Source organism: Electrophorus electricus, chromosome 22 (genome assembly GCF_041902795.1).
Source record: "Electrophorus electricus isolate QZ-2024a chromosome 22, ASM4190279v1, whole genome shotgun sequence".
In the NCBI taxonomy this organism is placed as follows: domain Eukaryota; kingdom Metazoa; phylum Chordata; class Actinopteri; order Gymnotiformes; family Gymnotidae; genus Electrophorus; species Electrophorus electricus.
In genome coordinates this window covers 6,757,501-6,770,463 of record NC_137518.1, presented here as the reverse complement: position 1 = coordinate 6,770,463, position 12,963 = coordinate 6,757,501, and the positions used below count along the sequence as shown (strand labels likewise).

Genomic DNA, 12,963 nt, shown 5'->3' with positions numbered 1-12,963 from the left:
TACATTTTTTTTTATTTAACTTTTGATCCTGTGTTCTTCCGATGCCTAGTTGGTAACGATATCAGTGATTATTTTAGTCGCAAGCGCCAGGAAGTCAGAAGAAGAAAAGTGCACAGTACCAGACAATTTGTAGAGAGAATTACCACTCCGTAATGTCTTTCGGATTTGTCAGACGCTAGATGGGTCAGCGAGCGAGCCCAAAATGAATAGAAGTGAATGGAGCTAAACGGCTAAAAACGAAAGATTCAAATATCTTTCACCACATGGGCATAATCTGCCTTTAATTTTGGAAAGAAAAAGTATACATAATACAAAAAATTGTAAAGCAAATGTACCCGTTTGTTAACTTTTTTCTACTGTACACGGATTTTGAACGGTAAGACGGTAGCATTTCTGCTACTCCAACGTCAGCTCAGCAACCAATAGCAAAAATGCTAGCGTCCTACTGCCCCAAACTGATCGCTGTAGAAAACAAATGTTCAGGTACGTTGTCTTTGCTATTTAATGTAATAAATAAATGTAATAAATATTTCTAAATTCCAAAATTATAGGAGGATATTGGTTATGTGGTGAGAAACGTCTTGAATTTTTAGTTTTTAGCCGTTTAGCTCTATTCACCCCATTCATCGAGGACTCGCTCGGGAGCGCCTCTAGCGTGTGAATAACCCAGACGATATTACAGAGTGGTAATTCTCTCTACCAATTCTCTGGTAGTACAACGATCCGCTTTGTTTGAGGGCGTGTTTTCGTGAACGCGGGAATTGGCGGGTGTTGACACTAGCATTAAACGTTTCAAAGCTCTATCTAGCTAGTGTTTGGGGTAACCGAAATATCCGCTAGTAACGTCTTAACGCGCAATCTACCTGTCTAATGCTAGCTAGCATTTATTGCACAGTGAGTGTAGCACTGTTTAAATTGTTTTAACTGCTCCCCGCTAGTTTACATCGCAGGTAATCGCGGAGGAGAAGCTGTTTTCCCTGGTAAAACATTTCCTCGCATATTTGACATGGAATCCTTTCAAAAAGTGGAAAAGATAGGAGAAGGTACATATGGAGTGGTGTACAAAGCAAAGAACAAAATTACTGGTGAAACCGTGGCCCTCAAAAAAATAAGACTAGACACGTAAGTAAACTTCGTGAAATCTGTCAGTTTGTACAGCTATGAGAAAAAGAAGCTATCTTAGCTAGCTAGCTAAGGTACCTAACGTTAGATAGAACCGAATTGGAAAACACTATCTACGTAGTTAGCTAGGTAACGTGGATACATTTATAGCTAGGGTTAGTTAGTTTACGCAAACTAGATTAACGCTACATTAATAATAGCAATAGCTGACTGACTTTACCTCAGTAACTTGGCTATCCTTGCTAGTTAGCTATCCATTTATCTATTAACTCTGAATATCCATCTCTTTGTTTGACAGATGCAGGTTAGCTATCGATCACCTCCTGCCAACGAAACTGACCTAGCTAACTAACTAGAAAAATGAATTTGTGGATGAATTGTACATGTAGTTAATGTTACTATCCTCTGCAGGCTGTTGACTACCTACTAAGTTAGCTAACGCTAGCTAACCTAACTGGCTAGATTTTTGCGGACATGCTCGTTAGCTAGTGCGTTGAACTGAAAGCCTGTTGTTGCCAAGCGTGGTGGAAATAACATTGTTCAGATACTACTTGGAGTATAACGTTAGCTAACGCTAATGTATTCGTCATGCTTTCCAGGGAGACTGAAGGTGTTCCAAGCACTGCCATTCGAGAAATATCACTGCTGAAGGAGCTCAATCACCCTAATATTGTCAAGTATGTTACAAGCAACATATTTGTGGCTATGTTGTACTTTGAAATCTTCTGTGTACTAGCTGGTATATTATGGTTCAAGGTGTGTGTGTGTGTGTATACACTGCCTGGACAAAAAAAAAGGTCACCACCTGGATTTAACTAAGCAAATGGGTAAGAGCCTCCCATTGGATAATTACTGCATGGGTGATTATGTTTCAGCTGGCAACAAGTTATTTAACCCTAACTGATGCAGTGAGTAGCTTCTCATTTGTTAAACAACCATGTCAAAAGACACATCCTATGGTCATGGAAAAGATGTTAATCTGTTTCAGAAGGGTCAAATTATTGGCATGCATCAAGCAGAGAAAACATCTAAGGAGACTGCTGAAACTACTAAAATCGGGTTAAGAACTGTCCACCGCATTATTAAAAAGTGGAAGGACAGTGGGGAAACGTCATCTTCGAGCAAGGAATGTGGTCAGAAAAAAATCATGAATGATTGTGATCGGCAATCACTTAAACGTGTGGTGAAATCAAATCGTAGAAAAACCATCATGCCTAGTGCCTACCGTACAAGCCTGTGGGGGCAGTGCTATGATCTGGGGTTGCTGCAGTTGGTCAGGTCTAGGTTCAGCAATGTTATGTGCCCAAAGAATGAAGTCAGCTGACTACCTGAATATACTGAATGACCAGGTTATTCCATCAATGGATTTTTTTTCTTCCCTGATGGTATGGGCATATTCCAAGATGATAATGCCAAGATTCATCAGGCTCAAATTGTGAGAGTGGTTCAGGGAGCATGAGACATCATTTTCACACATGGATTGGCCACCACAGAGTCCAGACATGAACCCCATTGAGAATCTTTGGGATGTGCTAGAGAAAACTTTGCGCTGTGGTCCAAATCTCCCATCATCAATACAAGATCTTGGGGATAAATTAATGCAACCCTGAACAGAAATAAATGTTGACATTGCAGAAGCTTGTAGAAATGATGCCACAGCAAATGCATGCCGTAATCAAAGCTAAAGGTAGTCCAATGAAATATTAGTGTTCGAGACCTTTTTTTTTTTTTGGGCCAGGCAGTGTATCTTACCATAGATCTGACTAGCTATATAAATAAAACGATGCTTGGTTGTGTTCAAGTGTGAAGTGTATATATAGAATGTTAAGTGATTATTTTGAGGAAACTACCAATCTGAAGTGTTGTAGAAAGGTTATGCTAATTTTCTTGATAATTTTAAATTGGCATAAATTTATATTCAATTTAATGTAGCTGAAAGTAGAATTTTCAAAACGGTTTCCAAAATGAGTTCTCAAATGTATAGTGTTGCATTATATATATTCTAATTCTATTGCAATCTATTTTTTGTCAGTTGACAACACAAAGACTTACATAGACTTTTGAGATCTTGGAAAGTTGTCTCTCTTTTTTTATTGCAAGATGAATGGTACTCTGTAATGAAAGCGTCTTGTGGAAAACTTATTTTACATGCTAATTGCATGAAATTAGTTGCTCGGACAAGCAAATTGGTGACACCTTCAGGGCCTTGTAGAGTTTCCACACAGTTCTTGCTTGGCTTTATTTTCCCTATTATATGTGTAAACATTTTCTTTGTGGTTCCTCATTTTTCGGCAGTTTGAAGTATGTATGTATGAAGCTAATACCAGTCTGGGGGATTATGAAAAGACCCACACATTTCTCTAATGTTTATGAAGAACATCTGTGTTGCTGCTACCCCCTTACTAATGCCAATGAACAGATTTCCCATTAGTCATGCCTGGCATAGCATATGGGTTTTTTCCAGACAGGGAAAGTCAGAGTATTTTGTCAGTCAAACCAAGTATTAGCAAGGCGCATCAACTATATGGACAAGTATTGGGACACACCTATTAATCATTGAATTGAGGTGTTTCACTCAGTCCCATTGCCACAGGTTTATAAAATCAAGCACCTATGCTTGCATTTGGCCTTTACAAACATTTGTATAATGTTCTAAAGAGCTCAGTGTATTCGAGCGTGGTACTGTAATGGTATGCCACAGTTGCAACAAATCAATTTGTGAAATTTTTTAAATCCTAGATATACTATGATTAACTGAGTGGTATTTATTGAAAAGTGGAAGCATTTAGGAACCACAGCAACTTGGCCATGAAATGGCAGACCACGTAAAGTTACAAAGACGGGTTGCTGAGTGCTGAAGTGCATAGTGTGTAAAAGTCAGTGACACTATGGGGACTTAGTAACTGCAAAGTTCCAAAAGTCCTCTGGCATTAACACCAGCACACAAACTGCGCTGGGAGCTTCATGGCATGAGTTTCCATGGCTGAGAAGCTGCTTTCAAGCTTTACATCACCAAGCACAATGCCAAATGTCTGATGGAGTGGTGTGAAGCATGCCATCACTGGACTCTGGAGCGTTGAAAATGTGTTCTGTAGAGTCACCACTCGCGCTTCTCTATCTGGCAGTTTGGTGGATGAGTCTGGATTTGGTGAATGCCAGAAGAATCTTACCTGACTGCATTGTGCCAGTTGCAAAGTTTGCTTTTTTTTCAGGGGTTGTCATAGAACTCTTGGTTCTAGTGAAAGGACACCTTATTGCTTGGGTATACCAAGATGTTTTGGACCATTTTAACTTAACAACTTTGTGGTTAGAGTTTGGGGAAGGCCATGACTTCAAGCATGACTGCTCCAGTGCACACAGCAAGGGCAAAAAAGACATGGTTGGGTCATTTTGTTTTGGAAGAGCTTGACAGGCCTGTACAGAACCATGACCTCAACCCCAACAAACACATTTGGGATGAACTAGAATGGAGCCCTCTTCTCTAATGTCAGTGTCTGACCTCACAAATGTTTTTCTGGATGAATGGACAGAAATTCCTACAAATACACACCAAAATCTTGTAGAAAGCCTTCCCAGAAGAGTAGTTGCTGTTATAGCTGTTTAAAAAAAAAAAAAAAAAAAGAGGGGGGGGGGCAACTCCATAATAATGTCTATGGATTTAGAATGGCATGTGTCAAACTCCTAAAGGTGTAGTGTGTGGGTGTCCCAATGCTTTTGTCCAGATAGTGTAACCACAATATGCTTAGTATTTAGCAAATTTTAAAATAAGCTTTTCAAAGTGTATTTTATTTTTTCCATTAAATACCAACTAATGTTACCATTGTTTGCTTATGGAAGTTCAGGAGAAGGAAATTTTATGATTGACTGAGTGGAGCATTGTTGAGTATGGAGTGGTGCCCTAATCCTGTCTGTCAGCAAAACTGCAGATGTCTGTTGCACAGCCTAAAGTGAAAGAGGATCTCTGGTTCTTTTCTTCCACTGTGAGAGCAGTGGGTGACATCCACATCCTTAGGGAATGGTGCCCTTGTAAGCAGAATATGGCACAGTGAGAAATGGATGCTCAGTCTAAGGTTGAGGCTTTATACCAGCAGTTCTAAACTATGCTTTCACTTTTTCACCCTTGGAGATGTTTCTGTGTTCTTAACTTTTGTTTCTGACATGATCGTGTCTCTGATGTAAATGTTACCCCTTCAGGCTGCTTGATGTCATCCACACAGAAAATAAGCTTTACCTAGTGTTTGAGTTTCTCCATCAAGACCTCAAGAAATTTATGGACTCCTCCTCAGTTACTGGCATATCACTTCCACTTGTCAAGGTGAGTGTGGATTACATAGTTTCTTGTGAAGGAAACTCTTAGTAGTACCTAGGCATTACACTTGAAATAGAATCATATAACCTATAGAGTAATATCATCCTTGATTGGTGTGTACTGTGATTTTCTCTGCTGTTTCTCTGAGTTGTGATATTGTGTGAAATTAAATGTGCATTTGTGTACCCTTAGAGCTACCTATTCCAGCTGCTGCAGGGCTTGGCTTTTTGTCACTCTCATCGGGTCCTGCATAGGGACCTCAAACCTCAAAATCTCCTCATCAATGCACAGGGAGAGATAAAACTAGCAGACTTTGGATTGGCTAGAGCATTTGGTGTGCCAGTACGGACATACACCCATGAGGTGAGAAAGGAGTAAAACTTTCATAAAAGTACAAAATTTACAGTTTAAAAATAGTTTGTATTATGTGTGTTTTTAGTATGTTATTTATACAAATAATCATGCACATTAATCAAATGAATTCTACTTGGCAAATGGCTCCTAACTGTGGGCTGAGCACCCCTGCTGGACGCTACATCTTTTGATACATTTTTGCATGGAAAATGCAGCCTTCTTTCATTATATTAAACTGTTAATGCTCTGGTACCATGTTTGTTTGAGGTCTGTAAATTCTACAAACCCTTTCTAGTTGCTGTGCTGTTTTAAAGGAAAATAATAACTAGTCAATAGTTTTAAATGAGTCACATTTCCGATGGTCAGACTAAATTTGTTGTCGGGTTATTTATAATTCTAGGAAAAATATATTGAAATTTTAATAGTTGGTTAATGAATAAAGTCCCTCAATGTGTATATGTCCATATGTAAATATGGTTAGACTAGACTTTTAGCAGGAAGCAGTGATGATGCACTTTCTTCACTTGGCATGAAGGTGATATGATCAGTGGCACACACAAGTTTTTTTTAGTCAATGTATTTTGTCTGTGTAAGTAACAAATTAGTATGTGTTAGAACGATCTTTGAGCTTAGCACCACACTGTCCCATTCACATTTTCACAATTTGGTTTTTAGTAGCGCCAAGGTTTTCATTCTGTACAATTGGACTTCTTCGTGTTTATGACAAGATTACATTTGTAGTATTTTGCCTTCTAGGTGGTGACTTTGTGGTACAGAGCTCCTGAAATTCTCCTAGGATGCAAATATTATTCCACAGCTGTTGATATCTGGAGTTTGGGCTGCATTTTTGCTGAAATGGTAAGGGAGCAAACTGCTAGACAGCATGAGTCTGCCTTGTACCCCATGGGGATGGGAAGTCATCGCTTCACTTGGAATGATTATTATTAATTATTATTGTTAATATTGATTTAGGGTTTTTGATTGTCATAACAGTCATGTTTGTTTCATTTTTGTTGATTACTCAAAGATTACTCGAAGGGCATTGTTTCCTGGAGATTCTGAGATTGATCAGCTTTTCCGGATTTTCCGGACCCTGGGTACCCCTGATGAGACCGTCTGGCCAGGAGTCACCTCGATGCCAGATTACAAACCTTCTTTTCCAAAGTGGGCACTTCAGGACCTATCCAAGGTAGTACCTCCGCTTGATGACGATGGGAGAGACCTTCTTGGGGTAAGGGATACTTCATTACTGTTACTACTATTACTGTACCAAATAACTTGAACTGCCCTGTTAACTTTTTGCCTATATAATTCTTGATGGGCAGAATTGTGATAATGAAAGGACATTTTGTCATATTGTTCATGTAGCTCAAATAGACACTGGCAGCTTTATTAGAAATGTCTGCCTTGTGCTTACAAACTCTGGCCACTTTAGGCACACACATCTTATAGCTATAGTTTATAAGTGTGCAATAACAGTCTGTCCTGTACAATCTGTGTAATCTGTCTTGTGGCACAATTTGTCAGTCACTCTTTATGCTGTTCCCCACTGGCTGGTTTCTGACAAAGGAACCACTGCTGATCAGATATTATTTGGGTGTAGGGCCATTAACACAGCATTAACTCTGTCTTGATAGTGGTGGTTTGTACATGCATCAGTGTTATTGCTGGGATACAAATGGTCTGTCCCAAGAAGGGGAAAAAAAAACACTCCAGCATATCGAACAGTATGTAAGCCTGCATAAAAATTTGGTTGACTTGATTTTGAATTTTATATATTTTAATATTTGTATCACCTGATGAGTTTAAAGCGGCTCTCTGGAAAATTCTCAGACATATGACTCTGCCATAACATTGTTTGTAAAGTAGTAAATAATCCTGGGATCTGACATTGTTCCCATTTCAGGTCTATAGGCAAAAAGAGATCAAAATTGGTTAAATAGAATTTTCCCTTTAACATCATACTATAAACTGCTAATAATATTCCTTCAGTCTTTCAGCAAAATTAGCCAGATTATGAGCCAGGGTTCATGCATCAGATGTTTTTAATTTGCGTATTTGTCATAAAACAGGAAATGGAACCACTTTGAGGAGAAGATGAAAAGTGTATTACTGAATTTGCCAAAACCTGTAACAGAAGTTTATCCATTATAAGTAAATCCAAATAATACATTTCATGAACATGTGGTTGTTTGTGATGTTACACAGCTGTAATGTTTGAATTTATTTAGTGTTTATTGGTAAATTAACTTTTAAATTAACATAGGGTGGTGGTGTTTTCATCCGATTTAAAATGAAAACTGATGGACCCAGTTTGTCCTACCTGGTAAATATTATATATTGGATATAATATTAGATATGGCTGATGTTCCAGCCCAATAATAATTATTTTAGCAATCATTCTACAGTTAGTTCTGACCTTAGTCTGATTGGTTTAGACACATTCTAACCGTGTGAAAACAGCACAGGCATTTCCATTTTTTTTTGCTTCATTGGTGGCCTCAATGTGTTTTAATTGTTCTGCTGTCACATCAGTCAGCTTGGTGGTTTTCAAGGTGATGGGACATTCAGAATCTGATGTGTGTCTGCCATCACACTCAGGCATTACTTTTAAAAGTCATCCACTGTATTCATTTACCATTTTGTATATGCACAAGTACTAAACAATGGTTGGGTGCATAAAGCTTATCATTATTGTAAATCTATCAGCTGGTGATACAGTTTTGATGTTAGAATTATTCTCAGCCAATCAGATTGTGAGGTTAAAACTAACATGTATAAAATGAAATGGGGTATTGTGAGAAATCTGCTTTGAGAAAACTGAGGTCATAGCTCATCTTAATTAGTAATGGACAGTACCCATCTTTTAAGACCCATAATTGCCCCATTTTTTTTTCTTCATAGCAAATGCTGAAGTATGACCCCAACAAGAGAATTTCAGCTAAAAATGCCCTTGTTCATCGATTCTTCCGTGATGTCACTATGCCGATGCCTCCATTGCGACTGTGAGATGTGGGCAGAAAATAAATGGACAGACAGAAGCTGCAGAGTCCCAGGACACACAAATGTCCCTGAAAATTTTTGTTCAGTAACCAAGGGATATCATTTGCCAGTTTTACTGTCAATGAACTGCTACCTTTTATAAAAAGAGGGGCCAGTGATGAGAGACTGGAGAATGTTGTATCTTGATGACAGAATTTTTCCAGCATAAATTAATCTGCTCAGGGGTGTGGTTTGTGTAGTGCAGATGAGACCCCTCTCCAACTCATTCTGAGAAGTGACATTCCACTTGTTGAACTGCATGTTCTTTGACTGTTAACAAAATGTCTCTTTACAAACAATGCTATTATGCACCACCTTCATTCATAAAATATTTATTTTGGAATGCAAAAAAACGTTCAATTTTGAAGTTCCTGAATATTTTTATAACTGATCATTTTATGCCTAGTTTGGCAATTTTTATCAACATTTGCTAATTATACATAAATTTGTTTAAGAAAAAGCAACTCTTGTCAGTGGTTGTTTTTATCCATGTTCAGCATATTAATCAGTATTCAGGTGTTGTCAAGAAATTTTATTTATAAATTTATTTATTTATTTATAAATTTTATTTATATATATATATATATAGAAATTTTATATATATATATATATATATATATATATATATATATATATATATATATATAAATATAAATAATCTTGCTGCCCTGAATGACTCTAGAAGTATTTGGCATTACTGTCAATTAAGGGCAAATTTTTATTTATTTATTTATTTATTTAAGCTAAATTCACTGTGCTAAATTCACTGCAGTTATCAGGAATCAGCATAGCCAGTGCATGATACATATGTTTTATATGGTTAGTGTTAAAGGGCTGAGCTTATAAAATGTTCTACTTCTCTCTGTGATAAATCTATTTTCAAGGTCACTTAAGGTAACTTTCACTTTATTTTGAACCATAGATTTGTCTGACAGGTTTTTATTCAGACAGACTGGTATATTCTAATAAGCTAAGGGGATAGTTATGGTAATTATGTGGCAAAATCTCTCAAATCTCCCATATTATTGTATTTAAAAAAACAAGTGAACACTAATGAGCAGATCTCGTTTTGCAGGAATACCATGCAGTGAATATAAACTTGTAAAACAAACATGTTGGGTTTTGTTCCTCTCACAAAGCACTCAGACGTTAAGAACATTTAAGGTTTGTTCTCAGTACTTTAATAATATCTGCAGAATATTTGTTTTGACTAATGTTAACTCTTGTTCAGATACAGAAAGGTGCATTGTTTTATTATTACTTTGTTGTATGTGAAATGTGGCTAGAATTACAAAAAGACTTGTTTCTTTATTAATGACTTGATACAAAGATAATACAGCAGGGCACAATGATCAATCACATTCTGGCAAATAAATGCATTAGATTTAAATTTTGGACACAACTATCAATGTAATGTATACCTACATGTAAAACTGATTTGCAGTATCAAAATTAGCAACTTGTTTAAATTTCCTTTTAAATCTGCATTTTAAAAATAAGTAATAATCATGAATTATTATTAATTTATAATAGTAGGTTTGATCGCTTGTGTAAGAGACATCCCAATTTGCAGTCTAACTAAATTTCGATTGCGAAACACTTGATGGATATGATTTTCGCCCAAAAACTGCCGGGGTTAGGACTTCGTTTCAAGCGCCATGCTATTCCTGTATATTTATATTTATGGCCAGTTGGTGGCGATGTTGATGTGGTTGAAACCGCCAGTATACATAGAGGTAGAAAAAGACGGAAAAGGAAACGCTTGAAAGAAGAATACTTACGAAAATGGCTGAAATCGTCGAGCTCCATAAACTCAAGGTAATAATATTAATTGATGTATCTGCAGTTTTCCAACACTTATAATTATATACTTGTATTACAGAATCACATTAAACATTAAAATGTTGTAATTATTCATTAAGTTCATTTGAGTTAACGTTACTCTGAATTTATGCTGGCCCTACGCTTAGTTCGCTAGCCAAGTTAGCAACAGACCTGATTTAGCTAGCTAACGCTAATTGTGTTTTAATACAATAATTTGCTGCACGTGCATTGACTTCAGTTGTTAATTATGAAAATTAAGTAGCCAGCTTTCCGGCTACAATATTTACAATCAACGATTAAACACCGGAGGCATGCATGGAAATATTAAACACTAGCAGGCTAACTAGCTATGTAGCTATCCTCGCTAGTTTGCTAATCTGGAACCAACTGGTTATATTATTTGGCTTTCATTCAAATCCATCTAACTGGTTTTCTGTTTTAGCCATCGATAACCTAGTTAGATAGGTTAACTGACCTAGTTCGCGCAGGATGCTTAACATTACTGAATGCTGTTAGTCAGGCTGTGTGTCATTTCAAAATTCAATGTGCTGCTCAAGTTATTTTAAGTGAAAACTTTAGCTATCTACTTTAATTATTAAAAAGATCCCCATAAAACTTTAGACTAAACACTGCTAACGCTGTCAGCCCTCTGGGCGCTTCTCTGCGAGATGGCTTGGCTTTTTGTTAAACTTTTTTTAAAAGCACAATTCGGAAACCTGTCTCTTTCGGCGTGATAACTGCTGTTTTACCCTCCCCCAAACTGTAAACTACCTGATCTAAAACATCAGGAGTGGTCAAATACTAACGTACTAGCTAACTAGATAAATAATTTACCAAGCTGTTAGAGGCCTGTGTTAAGTATATTGCTGCCCTTTTTGTAACACCTTTTGTAAACAATATTTCAGTGCCTAGCACCATTTAGTGTGTCCACAGCTTTTTGAAACCCTCTCATTAACCATCATTACAGTAGTATTGACACATGACTGCCGTTTACGTTATTTCTTTGTGCTTGATCATTTAGAGAATGTAAATTTCTCATGACAATGATCTTTCCAGTTAGCCGAGTTGAAGCATGAATGTGCACTAAGGGGGCTGGAGGTGAAGGGAAACAAAGGTGACCTGATTGCACGGTTGCAGGCATATCTGGATGAACATGGTATGTGTCTTGTAATATTTTCTCTTAGTTTTGTGGCCATATTCTTTGTGTGTAGTGCTATTTTTGTGTGTATAGAGAGGGTAGGTAGGGGGCTATTTGGTGTACCTCTTATGACCCGTTGTCCGCTAGGTGCGAAGTAGTTTGAACTTCACATGGAACTAGTAGTCCATGTAGTAGTATATCAAGTAGTATAGGTGTAAACAAGAAATACTGGCGCTATCCTTAGTTGTATACTAATGCCTGTTTTTCAAATTACATAGCAGCATGTCCTTCGTATTATGTATACTTCCGCTGTGCTTTTTGAAGTTCTTTGTCTCTTAAACCTGTTTTTGAACCATGATTCAGAACCTAATGGATAATTGCTCCATTTTCAGAGGAGGAGGTGAATGAAGAGGAGGTGTTGGAGGAGGATACGGAGGTAAGTGTAATACAAATGCAGTCATGCAAGTATAAATGTTCAAGTGTGCATAAAACACAGTTGAAGGACGTCGGGCTATTTGGGAGCTTGGTGATGCATGGATGCTGGCTGTTAAAGTGCACATTATGAAATTGTTTTAGGAGGCATTTCCAAAAGAGGAAGCAGTAGTGCCTGAACCATCCTTAGTTGAACCGGAAATGTAAGTACACTCCGGGTTTATTACTGTTAATTTCCAAAGAAAAGATAGTAGTCCATTTTGCCTCCTAGAATGCAGTGAACTTGACCACTTTAATATTTGACCTGTCATATAAATCTTTGACTTATTTATTTTTGAAATATTTAACATTTACATTACATTAATATCCCTCTGGAATATGGTTGTTGGAATGGTTTGCACAGACTATATCAGTCATGGTAATTTTTCTGACCAGTAGATGGTGCTGAAACCTCTGAGTAGTTCCATGCAGTTTTCAGAAGTTTTATTGAAGGTGGTACAGGGGAGACCATTATCTGTTAAATATCTGAAAGTATTCTTGCTGGTAAAATGTTTGTGTTTATTTATTTCAGCACTGCACCCAAGAAACAAGTTGTTAAAATCAGCCTTGCTACATCAGCTGATGAGGTATTTCATTTTAACCAATATGTGTATCCTTCATGCAAATATAAAACCTTTAGTAAGATACATTTTCCATATTGGATTACTAAATTCTGCAGCACATAATTAGAAGACAGAATGGT

The 12,963-nt window shown here is 37.2% G+C and overlaps 2 protein-coding genes across 2 annotated transcripts in view; both read left to right on the top strand.

Moving 5' to 3' along the window:
* The first annotated feature begins 210 nt into the window (after positions 1-210).
* cdk2 (cyclin dependent kinase 2) lies at positions 211-9,335 on the top strand. The gene is made up of 7 exons (XM_027033055.3): positions 211-1,122; positions 1,722-1,799; positions 5,317-5,437; positions 5,624-5,794; positions 6,542-6,643; positions 6,813-7,016; positions 8,690-9,335. Exons 1-7 carry the CDS (start codon positions 1,007-1,009, stop codon positions 8,792-8,794), a joined length of 897 nt encoding a protein of 298 aa, XP_026888856.2. The 5' UTR covers positions 211-1,006; the 3' UTR covers positions 8,795-9,335.
* Positions 9,336-10,518: 1,183 nt separating this feature from the next.
* The window catches only part of sarnp (SAP domain containing ribonucleoprotein), a 16,658-nt gene continuing 14,213 nt past the window's right edge, over positions 10,519-12,963 (top strand). Inside the window, exons 1-5 of the mRNA XM_035520123.2 lie at positions 10,519-10,645; positions 11,708-11,807; positions 12,182-12,225; positions 12,366-12,424; positions 12,793-12,847. Coding sequence (XP_035376016.1) covers positions 10,613-10,645; positions 11,708-11,807; positions 12,182-12,225; positions 12,366-12,424; positions 12,793-12,847 — 291 coding nt within the window. The 5' untranslated portion in view covers positions 10,519-10,612. The remainder of the gene's footprint in view (positions 10,646-11,707; positions 11,808-12,181; positions 12,226-12,365; positions 12,425-12,792; positions 12,848-12,963) is intronic.